Source organism: Mastigoproctus giganteus, chromosome 10, assembly GCF_048544385.1.
Source record: "Mastigoproctus giganteus isolate SK-2022 chromosome 10, ASM4854438v1, whole genome shotgun sequence".
Lineage (NCBI taxonomy): Eukaryota > Metazoa > Arthropoda > Arachnida > Uropygi > Thelyphonidae > Mastigoproctus > Mastigoproctus giganteus.
The window spans coordinates 41841020-41860028 of NC_143584.1; the positions used below are offsets into that span (position 1 = coordinate 41841020).

The following is a 19009-nucleotide window of genomic DNA, read 5'->3' on the forward strand; positions in this document are numbered from 1 at the left end:
CCCTTAATCATTATTATGAGAGTATCCTTAGATTCAGGGGAGATGTGCAAATGTACTCCCAACTCATTAAGGGTGTTCAAAGGGTGACACAAATAATTATAGACCTGTTAGTTATCCTTCTGTTCTGGGGAAAATAATGGAGTAACTAGTTAAAGAGGTAATACAGGATAACCTATACAAGACAGCAGTAATAGTTTAGACACATCATGGGTTTGTTAAGGGGAAGTATTGTTGACCGAGTTGATTGGATAGTACGATGTGGTCGGAAAGGAACTGGATGCATAAAATAATTTTGATATCATATACTTGGATTTCAGGAAAGTTTTTGATGTGTTCTATGTTGAGAAGAAAACAGAGGCCATGGTAAAAAAAATTTCTCTCGAAAAATGGAATTAAAAAGAACAGCTGTGACCAATTTCAGTGACTAGATTCATTTCTTAGAGAAAATGAGCAAACGAGTGCATCAGACAACAAATAATCGTTGTTATCGTTGTTTTATGCTCTCTTAAAACTCTAATAAGGCAGTATTTTCTATCCCCTGATGAAATGCAAGAATGGATTCGAGACCCCTTCACATTTGATTTGGTAAAATGTAAGCTACCATTGTCCAATAAAGAAGAGTTGATTGAGATGTCGTGTGACAATAGTTTAAACATTCATTCCAAAAAGCCATTGATTAGTTTTTGGATTGGAGTGGAGAAGGAATATCCGACTTTGTCAAGAACTGCAGTCAAATATTTGTTACCTTTCACAACAACTTATTTATGTGAAACTGGTTTTCCATCTTTAACTGCTTTAAAAAATAAATATAGGAACAGGCTGGATGTTGAAGATGACCTGCCACTCTACCTTAGCAAGATAACCCCAACCACTGATGAACTGTACAAGCGTAAATAAGTGAAACCATCTCACTGATTACCCAGTAAAATGTTTATAATTTTATAAGATTTGTTAAATTGTTTATGTCACTTTCTGTTTATCAATATATGTAATTTATGAATAAAAAATTTAATATATATATATATATATATATATATATGTTTTATTTTATTCCCATTGTTATACTATAACTATAGTTTTATCTATCTATACAAGGGATACGCCAGTTACATACACATTTCCAGGGGGGGTACGTGAAGCATAAAAGGTTGAGAACCACTGGTGTAAATAATTAAATTAAAATCCAACAATCTTTTGAGTTTGGAGAAATTAAACCTGTATTTTGCAAAAGTCTTTATACAGTTAGTATTTTTTTAAGTAATGAGAATTAAAAGCATATCCACATCACCTTCCTGAAACTACCGAGGAGCAAAAAATATTTTAAGCTCATGTGCATTTATTCTACTTGTTGGAATATCTGAATATTATCCCACCAAAAACTTCCTTTATCTATGCAGAGAATTAGTTTTAAGAGAGTATAAATTGTGGAAAGTTTTAAAAAAATAACATTATTTTATATATTAAATCAATTTATAGCTTAGAATTAAACCAAATTTTTGGAATACTATGCATTACAAATTCCTTACCTTGACTATTTGCTCCAGGTATATTAACATTTACTATAGGACGGAATGGAATAGGTAAAGAAAGTGATCTCCTATCATAAATATATAAAGGGCTGTTTTCTACAATAGGAAGTGCTATTTTGCCATTTCCTGGAAAAAAAAAAAGGGAGGGGAGAAAGGTTATTCAGCATTATTATTTAGCATTTCAGACATTAAGGATATAACTTTAAAGACGTAAATTACTATTCTTCTGAGTACAGGGGAACAATTATACAGGAAGCAGTTTTCAATAAAGTGAACCATTTTAAGATTCTTATAAAAAAATAAAGAAAAAGCAATAATCACATAGCTTGTTAATTATTTACTAAAAGTGAATATACACAGGAAATACAGTCCTTAAAGTAGAACATGTTCAATATATCTCTTCAATTTGAAAAATTATGAGTTTAAGTGGTATAACAAAATTCTGTAGCAAATATTTATAAATTTTTATGGAGATAAAAAAATACATTTTGCCACTTTCAAACAACCAGATATGTGAGGCTTTGTTCCAAACTGTCTTTAAGTTAATTCAACAGGTAACAGTTATATGGATTTAGTATTAGAAGGGGCAAATTATGCAGAAAAGCAAGCTTGTACAGTATCACTAAAAAGAAAAAAAAAAAAAAAAAAAAAACACCTAACATCTGTCTGTTCTCTCCAGTTTTTCTAGTTCTGTCTTGAATTTATTAAAACGACTCACTTCCACAACAATGGATCTGAAGTTTATTCCAACAATCCAGTACAAGATAGCTGAAGGCAAACTTCTACATGTCTATGCTGCATCCACTTGTCCTTAGTTTGAATTTATGCTTCCTATGTGTGTAGACCAAGCAAGAGGAAAGATGCTATCAGCTTTCAGCTAACGCAATCTACACAGAGCCTTAAACACTTCAATCAGATGATCTTGCAGAACAGATTAGTCTACAGATGGCGCAATTACAAAAATGAAGTCTGTCTTGGTACTTTTCTGTTCCCCATCACCAATCTTGTTCCCTTCTCTGCACCCTTTTCAGCAGATCTTCATCTTTCCTAAAATGTGGCCTATAGACCTGTATGCACCAGTACTCAAGATGTGGCCAAACAATCCCTATACAAAGGGATAATCACCTCGTAATCTATGCTAGCAAAAAATCTGCATATCATTGATATGCACCCCCATGGGCTGTATGCTGGCAGATGGCGCTGCTCAGAAAACCAGGTTACTCCTCGGTCTTTTTAATTTTCCACAACTGAGTCAGATACCACACAATAGGTATGTTACCTTGGATTACTGCTATTCTAAGCAGCATCTTGTATATGTCAATGTTAAACATCAATTGCCATTTCCCACACCATCTGCCTCTTTTTTCTAGATGTATTGCTGTAGTTTACACTGATTACTGTTATAATTTTGAAATTTTGTACACTTTTGTATTTTTTCCTGCGCATGAGATAAAAAAAATTGAATAAATAATTCTATTTACATGTTCGTCAGACATTTCTTTTTTGCTTCAATCAAATTCAGCAAGCATAGTTGCAAGTGCTGCATAAGCATTTAGGGAAATTCTGACTTATGTAAAGTTCCACGGAATGCAACCCTTACGTAAGTTGGAGAGTGGCTGTAGTTACATATTTTAGTAATTCCCACATCAATATGCTGTGATCACTGCTATCATCTTTCATCTGTAGATACTGCATGAAGAATCACTTCTGATAAAGAGATCAAACATATCTCATTCTCCTGTTGACTCTCCAACGTGCTGCTATAGAAAATAATTATTCATCCAATAAATCCACAAAATCTTGTGAGTGTGTGAGTGACCAGCCCACAAGTTCCACTCAATACCTGTAAAGTTAAAGACCCTCATTATAACACATTCTGATTTACTGGCCCCCTCTATATGTTTATGTAGCTGTCATTATATTAAACACAGTCTTTAGGTCTAAAATACACTCCTACTCCCAGTGCTTATGTCACACCAAACAACTGATCCAACATTTCAATAAAATCAAACAAGTTGGCCACCCATGCCAACTTGCTTAGATTTCATATGTTCTTAATAAAGTACATAACACCTTCCTGTCCTGCTTGTCCTTTCTGTACACATTATACTCTCCATTCAAATTCTACATCCTTAAGTCTCATCCACATCTCCAATATACCTAAACTGTCTACATTTGATGACTTAACCAGTACTTTGAATTCATCAAATTTATTTATTATGCTCTAATATTAGTGTACATGCCACGTGAGTATACATGCACCTGTATTTACTCTAACACAATCTAAGTATTTGCTTGTTACATGAGGACCTGCAGCAGGCGTTGAACTCCTCGACACCTTGCTTTCCAGCCAGCTGTACATTACAATACAAGCATAGAGTAAAAAAATATATGTGGAGGTCCTAAAGTCTCGAAACTTTATAAACTTTATTTATTAATAGTTGGACAGACAACTCGAATAGCCGAGACCCGCTAATTTTCGTAAAAGTCTCGAAACTTTATTTATTAGACAGTTGGACAGACAACTTGAGTAGTCGAGACCCGCTAATTTTCGTAAAATCGGACAAATGCTAATAATTTATTGTAATTTTTCCTTGTAGAGGATCTGCGATCTCATTATGGATTTTAAAATAAACTTTGTGGATTTTTTGAAAAGGGTAGTATAGGCTATTTTTTGGAAATTTTAAAGGAATATTAAATTTTAGGAACATTATATATTTTATTTTAAGGCAGAAGAATACCCTTACCTGGGGTTTTTTCAGGGATGGCTGCATCCCGGAGACGTGTAATTTAGAAGGTGTTGTTGTTGTTATTTGGTTTTTAGGAGCATTAGCAACTAAGGCCATATTGCTCGGGGATATGCGGTGGTCATTCCCTGACCTTTTCCGCATCCTCCGTATTTGGTGGTGATGGGCACGAACCCAGAAGGTGTTGAAATTGCACTTATATGGAAGGAGGCCGAAGGAAAAAGCCAGCTTTTGTCCTAAATCTTTGCATGGGGAGTAATTGTAGGCAATAAAGGGAGATGATGTCCTGAAGCCTGATGGGGACTTTTCGTTAATACCATCTTCAAAGGACGGTGAGACACATATTCACCCTCCTTTGAAGATGGTATTAACAAAAAGTCCCCATCAGGCTTCAGGACATCATCTCTCTTTATTGCCTACAATTACTCCCCATGCAGAGATTTAGGACAAAAGCTGGCTTTTTCCTTTGGCCTCCTTCCATATAAGTGCAATTTCAACACCTTCTGAATTACACCTCTCCTGGATTGAGCCGTCCCTGAAGAAACCCCAGGTAAGAGTATTCTTCTGCTTTAAAATAAAATATATAATATTCCTTTAAAATTTCCAAAAATAGCCATTAAATTTCCATTAAAATCCATAATGAGATCGCAGATCCTCTACAAGGAAAAATTACAATAAATTATTAGCATCTGTCCGATTTTACGAAAATTAGCGGGTCTCAACTACTCAAGTTGTCTTTCCAACTGTCCAATACAAGCAGTGAAAGAATCACCTCTGCCTGCAGCTATATTTAATCTATTGGTCTATGTATCCCCCCACCTTCTAAGCAAGCAGTTTTCCGACCCACCTAACACCATCTCAATAGCATGGGCAAGTTTAATAGTTATATTGGTTTAAATCTTGGCTACTTCAATCACCCGCATTATTATGTGGGTGATAGAGGAAAGTAATAGTAATAGTATTCGCCATATAGTGCAAATAAGGCCACAGGCTTTTGCAGCACAGGAAAAAAAAAAAGAAAAGAGAAAACAGCCCAAGTAGATAGGAACATACATATTATATGCTTCCCTCCTCACAGAGGTAACTATCCAGTTGATCTTTGAATTTATTCACAGTGTCAGCCTTAACTACCTGCAAGGGCAACTTGTTCCAACAGTCAACAACTTTCTGGTTAAAAGAAAACTTCCTAAATCTAATCTAAACCTCAAACACTGTAATTTGAATTTATGGCCCCTAGTTCTGGAATTCTTAATAACAAGAGAACCTTCATTCGTTTTACTATTCATTCTCAGAGCCTTATAAGCCTCAATAAAGTCACCTCTGAGATGCCTGGCTTCCAATGTCTGTAGCTCACATAATCCGAGTCTTTCCTCATACAGTTGTCCTTCTGCCAATCTCACCATTCGATTTTCACGTGTTTGGACCCTTTCAAGAAGCTTAATGCCTTTTTTCAGATTCCATATTTGAACACACTATGCCAAATGTGGTCTTACAATTGCCTTATACATGGGATTATGACCTCCCTATCTACAGGATAAAATTTGATAAATCACTGATAGGACACCAGGACTTTCCTGACTGCCTGTTTACACTATTTAGAAACTTCATATTTCCTGTATTGAACTCCCAGATCCCTTTCCTCCTCCTCCTCCACTGTTTTTAATTCAACTCTACCAAGTATATAATTTATTTGGGGTTGCTATTCACCAAGTGTAAGACTCTTGGCCTTTAGCAGCATTAAAACATAGATGCCACTTCTCTGACTAGCTTGTTCAAGTCAGAGAAGAATGTTCAAGACAACCTGAAGGAGCGCTGCTTGGCACTGATTTCCAAATGTTGTAATTTACAGGACTCAAGTCTTTCATGTTAAGAGTACTAATTTTTGCCACTGACTAATCTAGTCAGGGGCACAAATGAGTTGACTTCTGTGCACTTGTTCAAGCAGGCACACATCCTTCTTAAAATGAGGCTACCAGATCTCCATGCAGTAATCAAGATGCAAGCATAACCACTCCTTGTTCCTGCAAGCAAATTCATGTATATCTGATAGAATCCTAAGAACTGTCCTAGCAGCCTGTCTAGAGAACTTCATGTAAGACTGTACAATCCCCCTCAGGTCTTTTTTCATTTTTGCCACTATCACTTTGAGTGTGGTACTATCCAATCACATGTTATTCTGGGATTAGTATTAGTATTAGTAGTGGAAATGAAGTCAGAAAGCAAGCTTATACAGCATAATTAAAAAAAAAAAAAAAACTAAGCTATTAGAGGGATGGACAAATGATATTCCCACATCACCTGTACATCTCCTCTAAGAGTTTGTTTAGTTCTTCCTTGAATTTATTCAAATTACCCATCTCTACAATGATAAAAGTTTGTTTCAACAATCAAGTACCTGCAGGATGAAGGAAACTTTCTGTCATCTATTCTGTAATAAACATCTTTCCTCAATTTGAATTTGTGATCTTTCACATGTGTACTTTGAGTAAGAGGAATGATGTCATCCACACTGAGCTCACTCAAGCCATTCAAAGGCTAAATACCTCAATCAGATCACCTTGCAAGTGATCTGATTGAGGTGTTTAAGCCTTTCAGATTTGCAGAACTGAAGCCTTTCTTGGGAAAAAAGCTTTCTTCAAAAGGCACCCTCTTGTTCCCCCTCACTAATCTCATTGCATTTCTCTACATCTGTTCCACAAGATCATGTCATTCCTAAAATGAGGCTTGTATGCAGTACCTAACCATTGCTTATACGATGCTTGTATGCCGTACCCAACCATTTCTTATACAATGGGATAACCACCTTCTTATCCCTGCTAGCAAAATTCTTGTATATTACTGATAAAACTCAATAAGCTGTCCTGGCAGTCTGCTTGCACTGCTCAGAGAACTTCATATCTGACTGCACAACTATCCCAAGGTACTTTTCATTTTTTAATATCCTGAGCATAGTACCACACAGTTAGTTCTTTACTGTGAAATTACTGCTATCCATATGCATTTGGGTATAGTGTGCACAGTGTTTGGGTCAGGTGCCACCAGTGGTTTCTCTGGCTGGTGCCCAAAAGGGTCACCTGAGCTTCCTGGACAGAGACAAAAAAAAAAAAAAAAAAAAAAAAAAAAAGGTATAAGAGGAGTGGATAGAGCAAGAGTGGGAGTTAAAGTTGGGAGGAAGCTAGAAGGATGGGGAAAGGAAGGCATCTTACAGAAGAAAAAGGCGGGAGGGTGAATAGGTGGAAACTCCAGCCCTGGGGGAAGTAAAAGATGAAAGTATTGCTGATCTAGAGTGCCAGCAAAGTACAGTCACCATTTGGCATGTGGCAACCCAACGTTGGTTGAGGTTCAGTTGAGGTTTCAGGCTGGGTAAATACAGTCAGTTGTTTGTAGTGCTCCTCTTCAGTGAGAAAGAGGAATTCTTAACCACATGGGAGGGACAGTAGTTGTGAGGATGTGGTTTCTAGGTGGGTGATAGAGGTGACAGTCGTAGAGAACATGTTCCTAATTTTCTTTGACTCCACAGTGGCAGAGAGGTTTATCAGATATACCTAGTTCGGTGAGCTTAGCACTGAAGGACTCATGTCCAGTTAGAAGGCATGTTAGGTGGAGTCCAGGTGAGTAGCATGGAAGAGGGTGAGGGTAGGTCATAGATACAGTGAGAATAAATCTGTACGTAGTTCCTCCCTTTGCTGATGTATTCCAATCCTGCTGCCAGATTTGGAGAAGGTGGTTCATTATATTTCTTTTTTCCATTCTGTGGTTAGTTAAGTTGATAGTGTAGCCCATTATAGTTTCTGGTAATACTTTCCTGAGATGGTATTGGAGCCTCCCTTGCAGCCACCTCTAAATGTAGATGTAGTGCACCTGCAACGACTTGGAGTGCCAGTGTGCTAACAGTGCAGCATGCCCTGGTTAGGATGTGCCACTGGATGGTATTAAGCTTTCTTCTGAATCACTGGAGGGTAATAATGTGAAACCAGGTGCCTGCACCATAGCACCACACGAGACATTGGAGATGTGGGAAAAAGGAGAGCTTGTTGTCAATTACGATTCCAAGATACTTGATTTTTGCTACTGTTTTCACAGGAGAGTTATTTAACTTGATGGTTGGGTGTCATGTAATACTGAGGTTGCCTGTAATGAGAATTGCTTGGGTCTTCTCTGGTGAGATGAGAAGTTTTTGCATTGTGGTCCAGATGGTTTGTAGGGCCATATTTGTATGGTTTTCCAGCTGGGATTGTGAGTTTGCCTCCACAATGAGAATGAGATCATTTCCAAAAGCCAAAAAACATGAACATTCGATGTTGGTGTTTAGCAACTCATCAAGGACTATTGACCACAACATGGGAGCAGGGACAGACCCCTAGGAACAGCCTCTGGATACTGCTCAGGAGGATTCTCTGTGAGTGTTCTGGGCCATTACTATGCAGTTTGTCAGGTAGTTCTGAAGGCAAGAATAGAGATTTTTTGGAAGAATAGCAAGTCTCAAATGCCCATGATACTAGGTCACCATATACGGTTTCAAAGGCACCTGTGAAGTCAATGGAAACTGCTAGCTGGTATTTATGTATGCATTTGGGTTGTAGTAAGCTTGTATTTGTCAATATTAAACTTCAATGCCATCTCTAAGGCCCATCTGCTAATTTTTCTAGATCTTGTTACAGCAGCATACTTTCAATACTGTCATTATTGTATTCAGTGCATAGTAGGAACATTCTAGTGTTTTAATAGTGGCAAATAGGTAGCTCAAAAGTTTGAATCATGTAGGTTTGCATTATTAGATAAATTTATTGTCTATTATAATTACTTAAAACTTACAACATAATGGTGTGTATATATATATATATATATATATATATACATAAAATATATAACATACATTTGATAGGGGTGTATGTATATATATATATATATATATATACACACACCCCTATCAAATGTATGTTATATATTTTATGTATACAGGCGGGCCTCGATTAACGCGATTAATTCGTCCCGCAAGCGCATCGCGCAAAACGGAAACGCGTTAATCGAATATCATAACCAATAGGAAAAATTATAATTGGTACTTGACCTTCTGGAATGTCCATAAAGAATTTTAAATAACTTTTAAATAATACCTTTTAAATAACTTTTTAACTGCATGCCATGTAAAAGATAATAAAAATTATAGAATTAAATGTTTATTGTTCAAAATATATAATGGAGAAACTAACTATTTGCTACAGAAATATTTTAACACAGTCGTTTGAACAGTTTTGGCTTTCGTTTTTTCATCATACAATTTCCGATAGCCGACAACAAGCTTCTCTAGGCCCAGGCGAAATAACATGCTTCTTTCGATGTTAGGATCAACATCCATTACCTTTTGTTTAAGGTTCTCTGCGATACGAAAGATTTCGCCTAGTTCTTTTACCGTTATCTCCTTTGAGGTAACATTTTCATCTGGCTCACACTCTTTTTCTTCAGCTTCTTCGTGCGCACGCTGTTGCTCTATTTGAAGGAGATCATTGTCACTTAGCTGTTCTAAATGCGAATTCAGTGATTCTCGAATGTTAGCCGCATCCAAGCCTTTGAAACCAAGTTCATTACCAATATTAGTTATGTCTTCAATAACTTTTTGAACTGCATCTTTGAAGCAAGTAAAATCGTTTGCGCGGGGTAAAAGATGCTTCCAAACTGCTCTCATATTGCTGGCTGTCACTTCTTCCCATGCTGCATGAATGTTTTCAATGGCCAATCGTATGTTATATTTTTTCCAAAATTCTGGTACAGAAATTGTATTATCTCCTGTTATAGCTTCAAGTGCCTGTGCAAAGGTTCTGCGGAGATAGTAAGCCTTGAAAGTTGCAATCGTCCCCTGGTCCATGGGTTGCAATAACGAAGTCGTATTCGCCGGTAAAAAAACAACTTTCACATTTTCATTTAAGTCACCAAGTGCAGAAGGATGTCCAGGTGCATTATCTAAAAGCAACAGAGCTTTAAAAGTAAGATTATTTTTCTTGCAATAGGCTTCAACTGTTGGACAGAAATAAGACGTAAACCAGTCTTCAAATAGGTCTTTGGTCATCCATGCTTTTTTATTTGAACGAAAAATAACTGGAAGAGTGCGATGGCTGTATCCTTTTAAAGCCCTAGGATTTTGTGCACGGTACACAAGCATGGGTTTCAATTTAAAATCACCTTCAGCGTTACCTCCTAATAAAAGTGTTAGTCGATCTTTTGAGACTTTATACCCAGGTTGTGATGCTTAATTTGCAGCCAAATAAGTTTTAGTTGGCATCCGTTTCCAAAATACGCCGTTTCGTCTACATTAAATATTTGCTGATCGTCGATTCAGCATCCTGAATGATTTTTTGCAATTCTGCAGGAAATTTGGCTGCAGCATCTTCATCAGCACTAGCAGCTTCCCCTGTTACTTTAACATTATGCAGTCGTGCTCGATTTTTGAAACGTCCAAACCACCCTGAACTAGCAACAAACATTTCAGTCTCCCCTTGATATTTTGTTTCTTTGAGCTTAGTAAAAAGGTTAATAGCTTTGCTCTGAATATTGTCCTTAGATAATGGAATTCTTTTTTGATTGCAATCTTCTATCCAAATTGATAAAAGACTTTCCATTTCAATCATTATTAGAGTTCTGTTTCTCGTATTTTGTAAGACAAAAGAAGATGATGAAACTTTACCTTTCTCTTTATATTCGTTCTTACGGCTCAAGATAGTTCGTACGGTAGACTCACTGTATCCTAGATCTCTTACGATTTTCGCATCGTTTGCACCACGTTCATGTTTTTTAATAACTTCAAGTTTATCAGCTAAAGTAATAACTTTTTGTTTTTTTTTATTACAGTTACATTGTTTTTCACTCTTTCTTTTATCCATAATTAACAGGGGTAGAAAATTAGAATTTTTAAATACGTCTGCACGTGACTTTATTAGGTGGAGACAAACAAGTAACACGTCTACTTAGTTGATGGAACACACTGAGGCGGGAAGCGGACAAACGCTTGTTTATTGGCAGTCAGACATTTAGTGCGCGATTCGAATCTTTTTCAACTATCAGAAATAAAAGATCGCGTTAACTGGAAATTTGAATCGCGTAAAGTAAAAAGTGGTATCATTTTTTTCAATCGCGGTAACTGAAAACCGTGTTAATCGAACTCGCGTTAAGTGAGGCCTGCCTGTGTATATATATATATAATGATAAAGATGAGATGTAATGAAATTACTGAAAGTCTTAGCGAATAAGAAAGGTATTTTGATTATGCCGCTGACCCCTTGAAGAAGTGATTAAAATCCTAGGACCTACGCTTTAGGTACTTACGTTAATATGTAGGTAAGTCCAAATGCATCATTTTAACAATGAAGAGGAGCCAACAAGCTTTGAAACAGTGCCGTCTGAGTGGTGGTATCCGCTGAGAATAAATAACAATAGTCTTCTCCACTGGTGAAGTGTTATTTATTCGAGGTAGTACAATACCATGGCAACTCATTGTGAAGGCAGTCACAATATGAGATATAACCAAAACGATGCCAATTTAATTAATTAATTTAACTACTTTAGTAGATAGCTATGTTAAAATGATGCATTTGCACTAACCTACATATCAGTCATTCTACCTCGTAGTGAGGCCTTTGCCCTTAAAAATACTTTATAGTACTTACATTAATTATGCTTATGTTAATTGCATTTTATTTCAGCTAATTTATTTTTTTGGCATACAGATGCTCTCAATTCTTCCATGGTAATTACACCTGACAGTTCAGCTCCCCTGCCTAATACACTGATAATAACATTTTTGTCTATATATATAATTGGTACTATATAGGCATTCAAAGTGTATTAAAACATTGGCATAAAAGTACACAGAGGGCCATACGGCCAAAAGAACCTATAAAGACTAAGATAGCCCTTGTTGATTTGCATTGCTATACTCTAGAAATAAACATATAATTAGCAATAAAATAAAATAAAAATATAATGATTATGCAGCTAATTATTGATAATCGGATACATTGAACGGCACTTTTTCGAAGGCTAATATCATTCAATATATTCCACTAATAATAGCAGATAACAATCAGAAACAAATAGCAATGCTATCTGTTTCTGATTATTATCTGCCTGTTTAACTAGGTCCAGATAATTAAATATGAAGGCAATCTATGCTAAATTTAACAGCAAACAGGATAAAAGCTAGCTGAACAGATAGCTTTGAAATGAATATACAGAATATAATATCATAGTCTTTATAGGTTCTTTTGGCTGTATGGCCAGCTGAGTACTTTTATGCCAATGTTTAAATAAACTTTAAGTACCTATATAGTACCAATTAGATTACAGACTGATGTAATGTTCAATCTACAATTGATGGCATTAATCTGATCTGATCTGATACACCCTTTACATCTATTCCAATATTTCATAATATATATAGGCATATATATTATGCCTATATATATTATTAAAAATGTAAAAGTCAGAGCAAAAACGGTGCATATTGCCATTATTGCATTAGGTATATTAGTTTAGTGCAGTATTTTTAATTATATTGAATTTGAACAAAAATCATGCCTGCCTCAGACCAGGGCAGCAAAGCAAAGAGCTCAAGGTATTGGGAGTGCCATGGCTTGGCAAAGAACTAAGGAGGATTGTTGTCCTCCAAATCATAGCCTTATGAAATGTACTGCTTCCTTGAGGTTTGTGGATCAATCGGAAACAGGATATGATATTGCCAAGGGGAATATCTTTGTGTGTTTGTTTGATAGGAGTAAGGATAATAGACAATTCTCGCCATTGTTATGGGTCTTTATGAGAGTAGTAAGCGTATATGTAGAATCAGCCAAAAAAAAAAAAAAAAAAACACAATTCCACACATCCATTACTTCTATAGGTTTGTCCAGTTCCTCCTTGAATTCATTTAAGCTATCAACTTCCACAATGACAGATGGAAGTATGTTCCAACAATTAACCACCTGCTGGCTAAAGGCAAATTTCCACACATCTATTCTACAACTCTCTTTCCTCAATTTGAATTTATGCTCCCTCAAGTTCTTAATCTGAGGAAGTGGAAGAATCCCATTTAGGAGTATTAGCAACTAAGGCCATATGCAGAATTCAGTGTGATCAACCCATTCAAGACCTTATACACCTCAATCGGATCACCACACAGGTGCCTCGTCTCCATCCGCTGCAATGTGCACAACTTAAGCCTATCTTGGTAAGAGGACCCATTCGTTCCCCCTCACCAATCCTGGTGCCTTCCTCTGTATTCGCTCAAGCAACTTTACATTCTTCCTAAATTGAGGCCTCCAGACCTGTATGTAGTACTCAATGTGTGGCCACCATTTCCTTATACAAAGGGATAATCACTTCCTCTTCCTTATCCAGCAAAATTCATTGCTAGGTAAGGAAAAGGAATATTGTCAATGACAATTCTCAATGACCTGCTCTGGCAGCCTGTCTCCATTGCTCAGAAAACTTCATATCTGCTGCACAATTACTCCCAGGTCTTTTTCATTTTCTAACCACCCTAAGTGTAGTACCACACAGTTGGTATATTTCTCTGGGGTTACTGCTACCCATATGCAGTTGCTACTTAGCCCATCTGCCCAACTTTTCTAGATCCTGTTGCAGTAGCACACTGCCATTACTGTAATTAACAACCCTGTCTATCTTTGTATCATCTGCATACATGGAGATTAAGCCAGATATATCATTATCAATATCAACGATAAATATACAAAACAACAGCGGGCCCAACACCGAAAACTGGGGGACTCAACTAATAACATTAGTCCATGAAGATCTCTCTCTCTGTCATCTCCCACTTAACCACCCTTTTATCAATTGTAGCAACTTACCATTTAATACCACTACTCCAATTTGTACAGTAGTCTTCCATGCGCAAAAGTATCAAAAGCTTTCCTGAAATCGAAGTACATGTTAGCAAAATTATTTTTTGAGTCCAGTTCCTTTGTAACCACATCATAGTATATAATAAAATTTGTCAGACAAGACTTTCCCGTAATAAACACATGCTGTGTCTGAATTATTACTGCATTCTTGTCTAGATGACCCTGCAATACTTCTTTAAACAGTGACTTCATTATTTTCCCCAGAACAGAAGTTAAACTAACAGGTCTGTAATTACTCGTCACCTTTTGGTTCCCCTTTGTGAATTGGAGATATTTTTGCACATCTCTAGTCCATGGAGACTTCTCCCAAGTCGAAGGATGCTCTCATAATTATGGCTAAGGGTTTGCTTACTTTCTTTGCCGCCTCCTTTAATATAACTGGATAGATCCTATCCACCCCAGATGCTGTTATTATTTGATTTTTTTTTTTTTTTTTAGGAGTATTAGCAACTAAGGCCATATTGCTCCAGGGATATGCAGTGGTCATTCCCTGACCTTTCCGCATCCTCTGTATGATCATGGGCTCGAACCCTGGTCTAATCAAGAAGCGTGTGCTACGCACTGCTGCTCCTGCCTCCTGGCTACAGAGGCCCCCCCCACCCCAGGTGCCTTTCTTATGTTTAACTTCAAAAATTTCTCCTCTACATTGCTCTCAGTTATCACAAAATCATTAGGCTCCCTGTTAGATTTCAATAAACTCCTGACCTTCACTTCTCTAAAGAATTCCTCATGTGTGAATGTAGATGCAAAATACTCATTCAGTTTGTTAGCTTTCGAGCAGGATCATAAACAGTCGAAACGTCGATATCAAGTTGTACAATCTGATTCATCCCTTCCTTCTAGAGTTTATATAAGTAAAGTTGTCGTTGCTGTTTTTCTTAGCATCCTTTGCCAAAGATTTCTCATAAACTGCCTTTGCTTGCCGAATCTCCTTTGTGACTTGGTTGCAGACTACCTTATATCTGCTGTAGGCTTCTGTGTCGCCAAATAATTTATATGCATTCCATGCATTTTTCTTCTCAGCCATGAGCTTCATTAGTTCATCCGACATCTATTTAGGCCTAAACCTTGAACAGTATTAACTAGTTGGTATGACAAGCCTAGTGGCTTCCACAATTAATTCCTTGAATGCTTCCCATTTAGAATTTGCTGTTGGTAACATCATCAGTTGGTACAGACTTTTAAAAACCATAATTATATTATATCTTTAAGTAATTATAATTATATCTTTAAGTAAATCCCACATTCATATACTGTGATCACTGTCACCTAGTGGTTCCTTTATCTTCAAATTCTTAATGCATGAATAATCACAGTGCTGATAACCAGATCAAGAGTATTACCTTCTCTGGTTGCGTCTCGAAATGCTGCTGCAGAAAACAATTACATTAGTTAAAAAAATTTAAGTTTGTTCACTGGGGTTTGAATTTCAATAGGTCCTACTGCAGCAATATGTTGCTGTGATTTCAAATATGACTTAGATTTTTTTCTATCACATCCAGATACATCACAATTTAAGAAATAAAAAAGTATTGTTTTTTATGAAAGTATATAACTTTATTGTATTTAGTAATGACAAATTGATGGATTACATTTTCATATATCAAAAAATATGTAAATACTAACAAGTATTAATCAAAATTCTGAAACTTTCATTAATCAGACCTTAGTCTCTTTGTTTGAAAAGAACATTTAATCATTTTTCTTTTATGTACAGTGCCAGGTTTCTCTCTTTTTAAACACCAGCAGTAGTCGGCCATCATGCTTGTATTCCACCTTCCTTGGTACCTTTGCTCCATTTCCTTTATGTCCTGATGGAATCTCTCCCCTTGTTCTTCACTCATCTGTGCAAGATTTTCAGAGAAAAAAATCAAGATGGGAATTCAAAAAGTGAATTTTGATGCTGCCTGGCAACCCAAAGATCACGGGTTCGAATCCTGCCTCAGGCTTGGATCAGTGTAAAATGCAAAAACTTTAGGAGGTGCATTATGGCCACAGAAGCTGATGCGGCAACAACTAAAAAAAAAAAAAAAAAAAAAAAATTGATGATCATATTGCAAACTAAATTGCGAAGCTTTTCGAGCATATTTTGAACAATTTTCTCAAAATCCTGTGATGTATGATTTTCTAGAAAGTTTTCCATTACACTTTTTAAAGCAATCCAGGATTCCCTTTCAACGTCAGTCATAGTAGTTTCAAACTGACTGTCTAAAACCAATTTTAAAATTTGGGGACCAATGAAGATACCCTCCTTAAGTTTTGCATTAGATAAACCGGGAAATTTACTGCAAAGGTACTTAAAGCAGTTGCCATCCTTATTCAATGCTTTAACAAATTGCTTCATTATGCCTAACTTGAGGTAAAAGTATTTTATTTGGCTTCACCAAACTTCCATGTGCAATATTTTTTGACCCCGGGTGCAAGGTTGTGCCTCCAAGGCCATTGCTTCTTTGTCCAATGCAGCGCTTTAGCTCTGCTATCCCATTCACAAATAAAGCATGGCATTTTAGTGTACCCACCCTGTTGCCCCAACAACATACATAACACTTTTAAGTCTCTACATAGTTGCCATTCGTGATCTTGTTATTTAATTTTCTCCAGAAGCAACTTTAGATTGTCATAAGTTTCTTTTAAGTAGACTGAATGAGCAACTGGTACAGATGTGTACTTATCTCCATTATACAAGAGAACACCTTTTAAACTAGTCTTAGAAGAGTCTATAAATAGTCTCCATTCACTAGGAACATATGATGGAGCTCCAAAGGCACTTATTAAACCAGCGATATCACTGCAATATACGAGAGGACCTTCTTGTGAAAAATATTGTATAAACTCCCTTTCACGATTTCTGTACCAGGAAAATGATGTACCTGGAGCAAGTAAGTTCTTCGCTTGAAGTCTGGATCCCAGAATTTCAGCAGCATACTTCGGAAGACCTAAGTCTCTTATTAAATCATTCAGTTCGACTTGCATGAATTGCTGTGGCGTTAAAATATTTTCTGGTTGATAACATTCCTCTTCACTACCCTCTTTAGCTTCTGCTTCGGTGGAAGATGTGGACTCCAAAGTTTCTAGTGGAGGTTTTACAGGCAGATCAGATCCATGCAGAACTGGTCTTATGGCTGACGGTAGGTCTCGGTATCTGATGTCATTTTTATTTTTTGAATTGTAACCTTTAACGTCACATACATGAAAGTAACATTCGGCATGGCTTACTGGCTCGCGCCACACAATAGGAATAGCAAATGGCAAGCACACCTTTTTTTCTTGACTCTATTTTCTAAGATGTTTGACACACGTATGGCATACTTTATGTGGTGCCCTCGATTTATCCTGATCGCCTATTTTTATGTCAAAGTATGCATAATACGATTTTTTTACAAAATCAGTAATATTTCGCCTCTGCTTTACAGGAACAAAACAACCACATGTCTAACAAAATATGTCAGGACTGTTCTTTATACACTTTCTGGTGGTTGCCATACTAAAAGAAAACTAACACACAATGACAGCTTGCGATGGTTTGACGGTTTTTAAAGGAGTACTGTGACCACATAAGGGATGTGCCACTTATATAGGCTCTGTGGTTGAGTGGACTGTACAAACAAGTGAGTGCATGCTCAGACAAGTTTAACCCGTAACTACACCCAGGAGTCTCCCAGACTCCACTAGGAAAATAAAATTCTGGAAATCACAGATGGGCTGGAAGAGCGAGGTGGGGGTCCGTCTACCTTCCTGGGTCAAGGTCGGCTACCTTGCAGTATGACCTTGCGATGCGTGTAGTTACGGGTTAAACATGCACAATCTGTGGATGGAGGCAAATATTTAATACTGATTACGAATATAGGGGTATAAAACTTGTAAATCATTGCAGAAACTATAGTTATGTAATATTTTGTTAATGAATTGTGAAAAATCTTTACGTGATAGAAACAAACAGACTTCGGTTTAGTAATCAGTAAACATGCATGCATAAATAACTGCCACATACTTTTACTCAAACCCCAGATACACTGTAAACCAGTGTTATCCAATAAATCCACAAAAGTTTTATTATTATTATTATTATGAGCCATATGGTGCAAGGCAGCCTGAGGCTTATGCTGCACCAGCCAAAAAAAATTTCTGAGTCACCCTGAGAGAGAGAGAGAGAGAGAGAGAGAGAGAGAGAGAGAGAGAGAGAGAGAGAGAGAGAGAGAGAAAAGTATAAGGGAATCACCAAGAAAAAGAAGAATGATGATATCCAGCTCAGGACCCTGGGTGTGCCAAGCCCATACTCACCAGATGTGAGCCCCTGGGATTGCTAGTGTGCGGGTGACCAACCACACTAAAAATAGGGTGGATGTAATCACTGTTCTTCTATTTAATAATTTAAATTGAGGGCTCATCAAATTCTTGGCTGCCTATATCAAAGCCAGATCTTACACTTGATCATCAGGCAACACAGTGGCAACAACAAAGGAACAATGTGCTGGTCCCACAGGACTAGCTGTTGTCTGTTGTGGGCCACTCTATTATCAGTGAAATGTGAAATATATTATGCAAAAAGCATAGGGGAATACAACCAGGGTATGTCTATCAGGGACAAAAGCTCATTTTTTAAGGACACAAAAGGTGATATTGTTGTACATGTTGACAATAATGACATTAAGAGTAAGAGATCAGCAGACTTGCTTAACAAGTACAGATCAGTTTTGATTGGTTTGGTTTGTTTTGATTTTATTGGCACATTAGCTACTAAGGCTATAATGCGCCAAGACCAGGTCATTTATAAAAAAATTTAAACTTTCAGTGACCTAATTAGTTAGGTCACTATGTC

The 19009-nt window shown here is 36.8% G+C and overlaps 1 protein-coding gene across 3 annotated transcripts in view; it reads right to left on the minus strand.

Moving 5' to 3' along the window:
- Positions 1-19009, minus strand: part of LOC150078999 (uncharacterized protein KIAA2013 homolog) — a 349674-nt gene that overhangs the window by 204997 nt on the left and 125668 nt on the right. For all 3 annotated transcript variants that reach the window (XM_090382754.1, XM_090382753.1, XM_090382752.1), the window contains exon 5: positions 1527-1655. In XM_090382754.1, coding sequence (XP_090238880.1) covers positions 1527-1655 — 129 coding nt within the window. The remainder of the gene's footprint in view (positions 1-1526; positions 1656-19009) is intronic.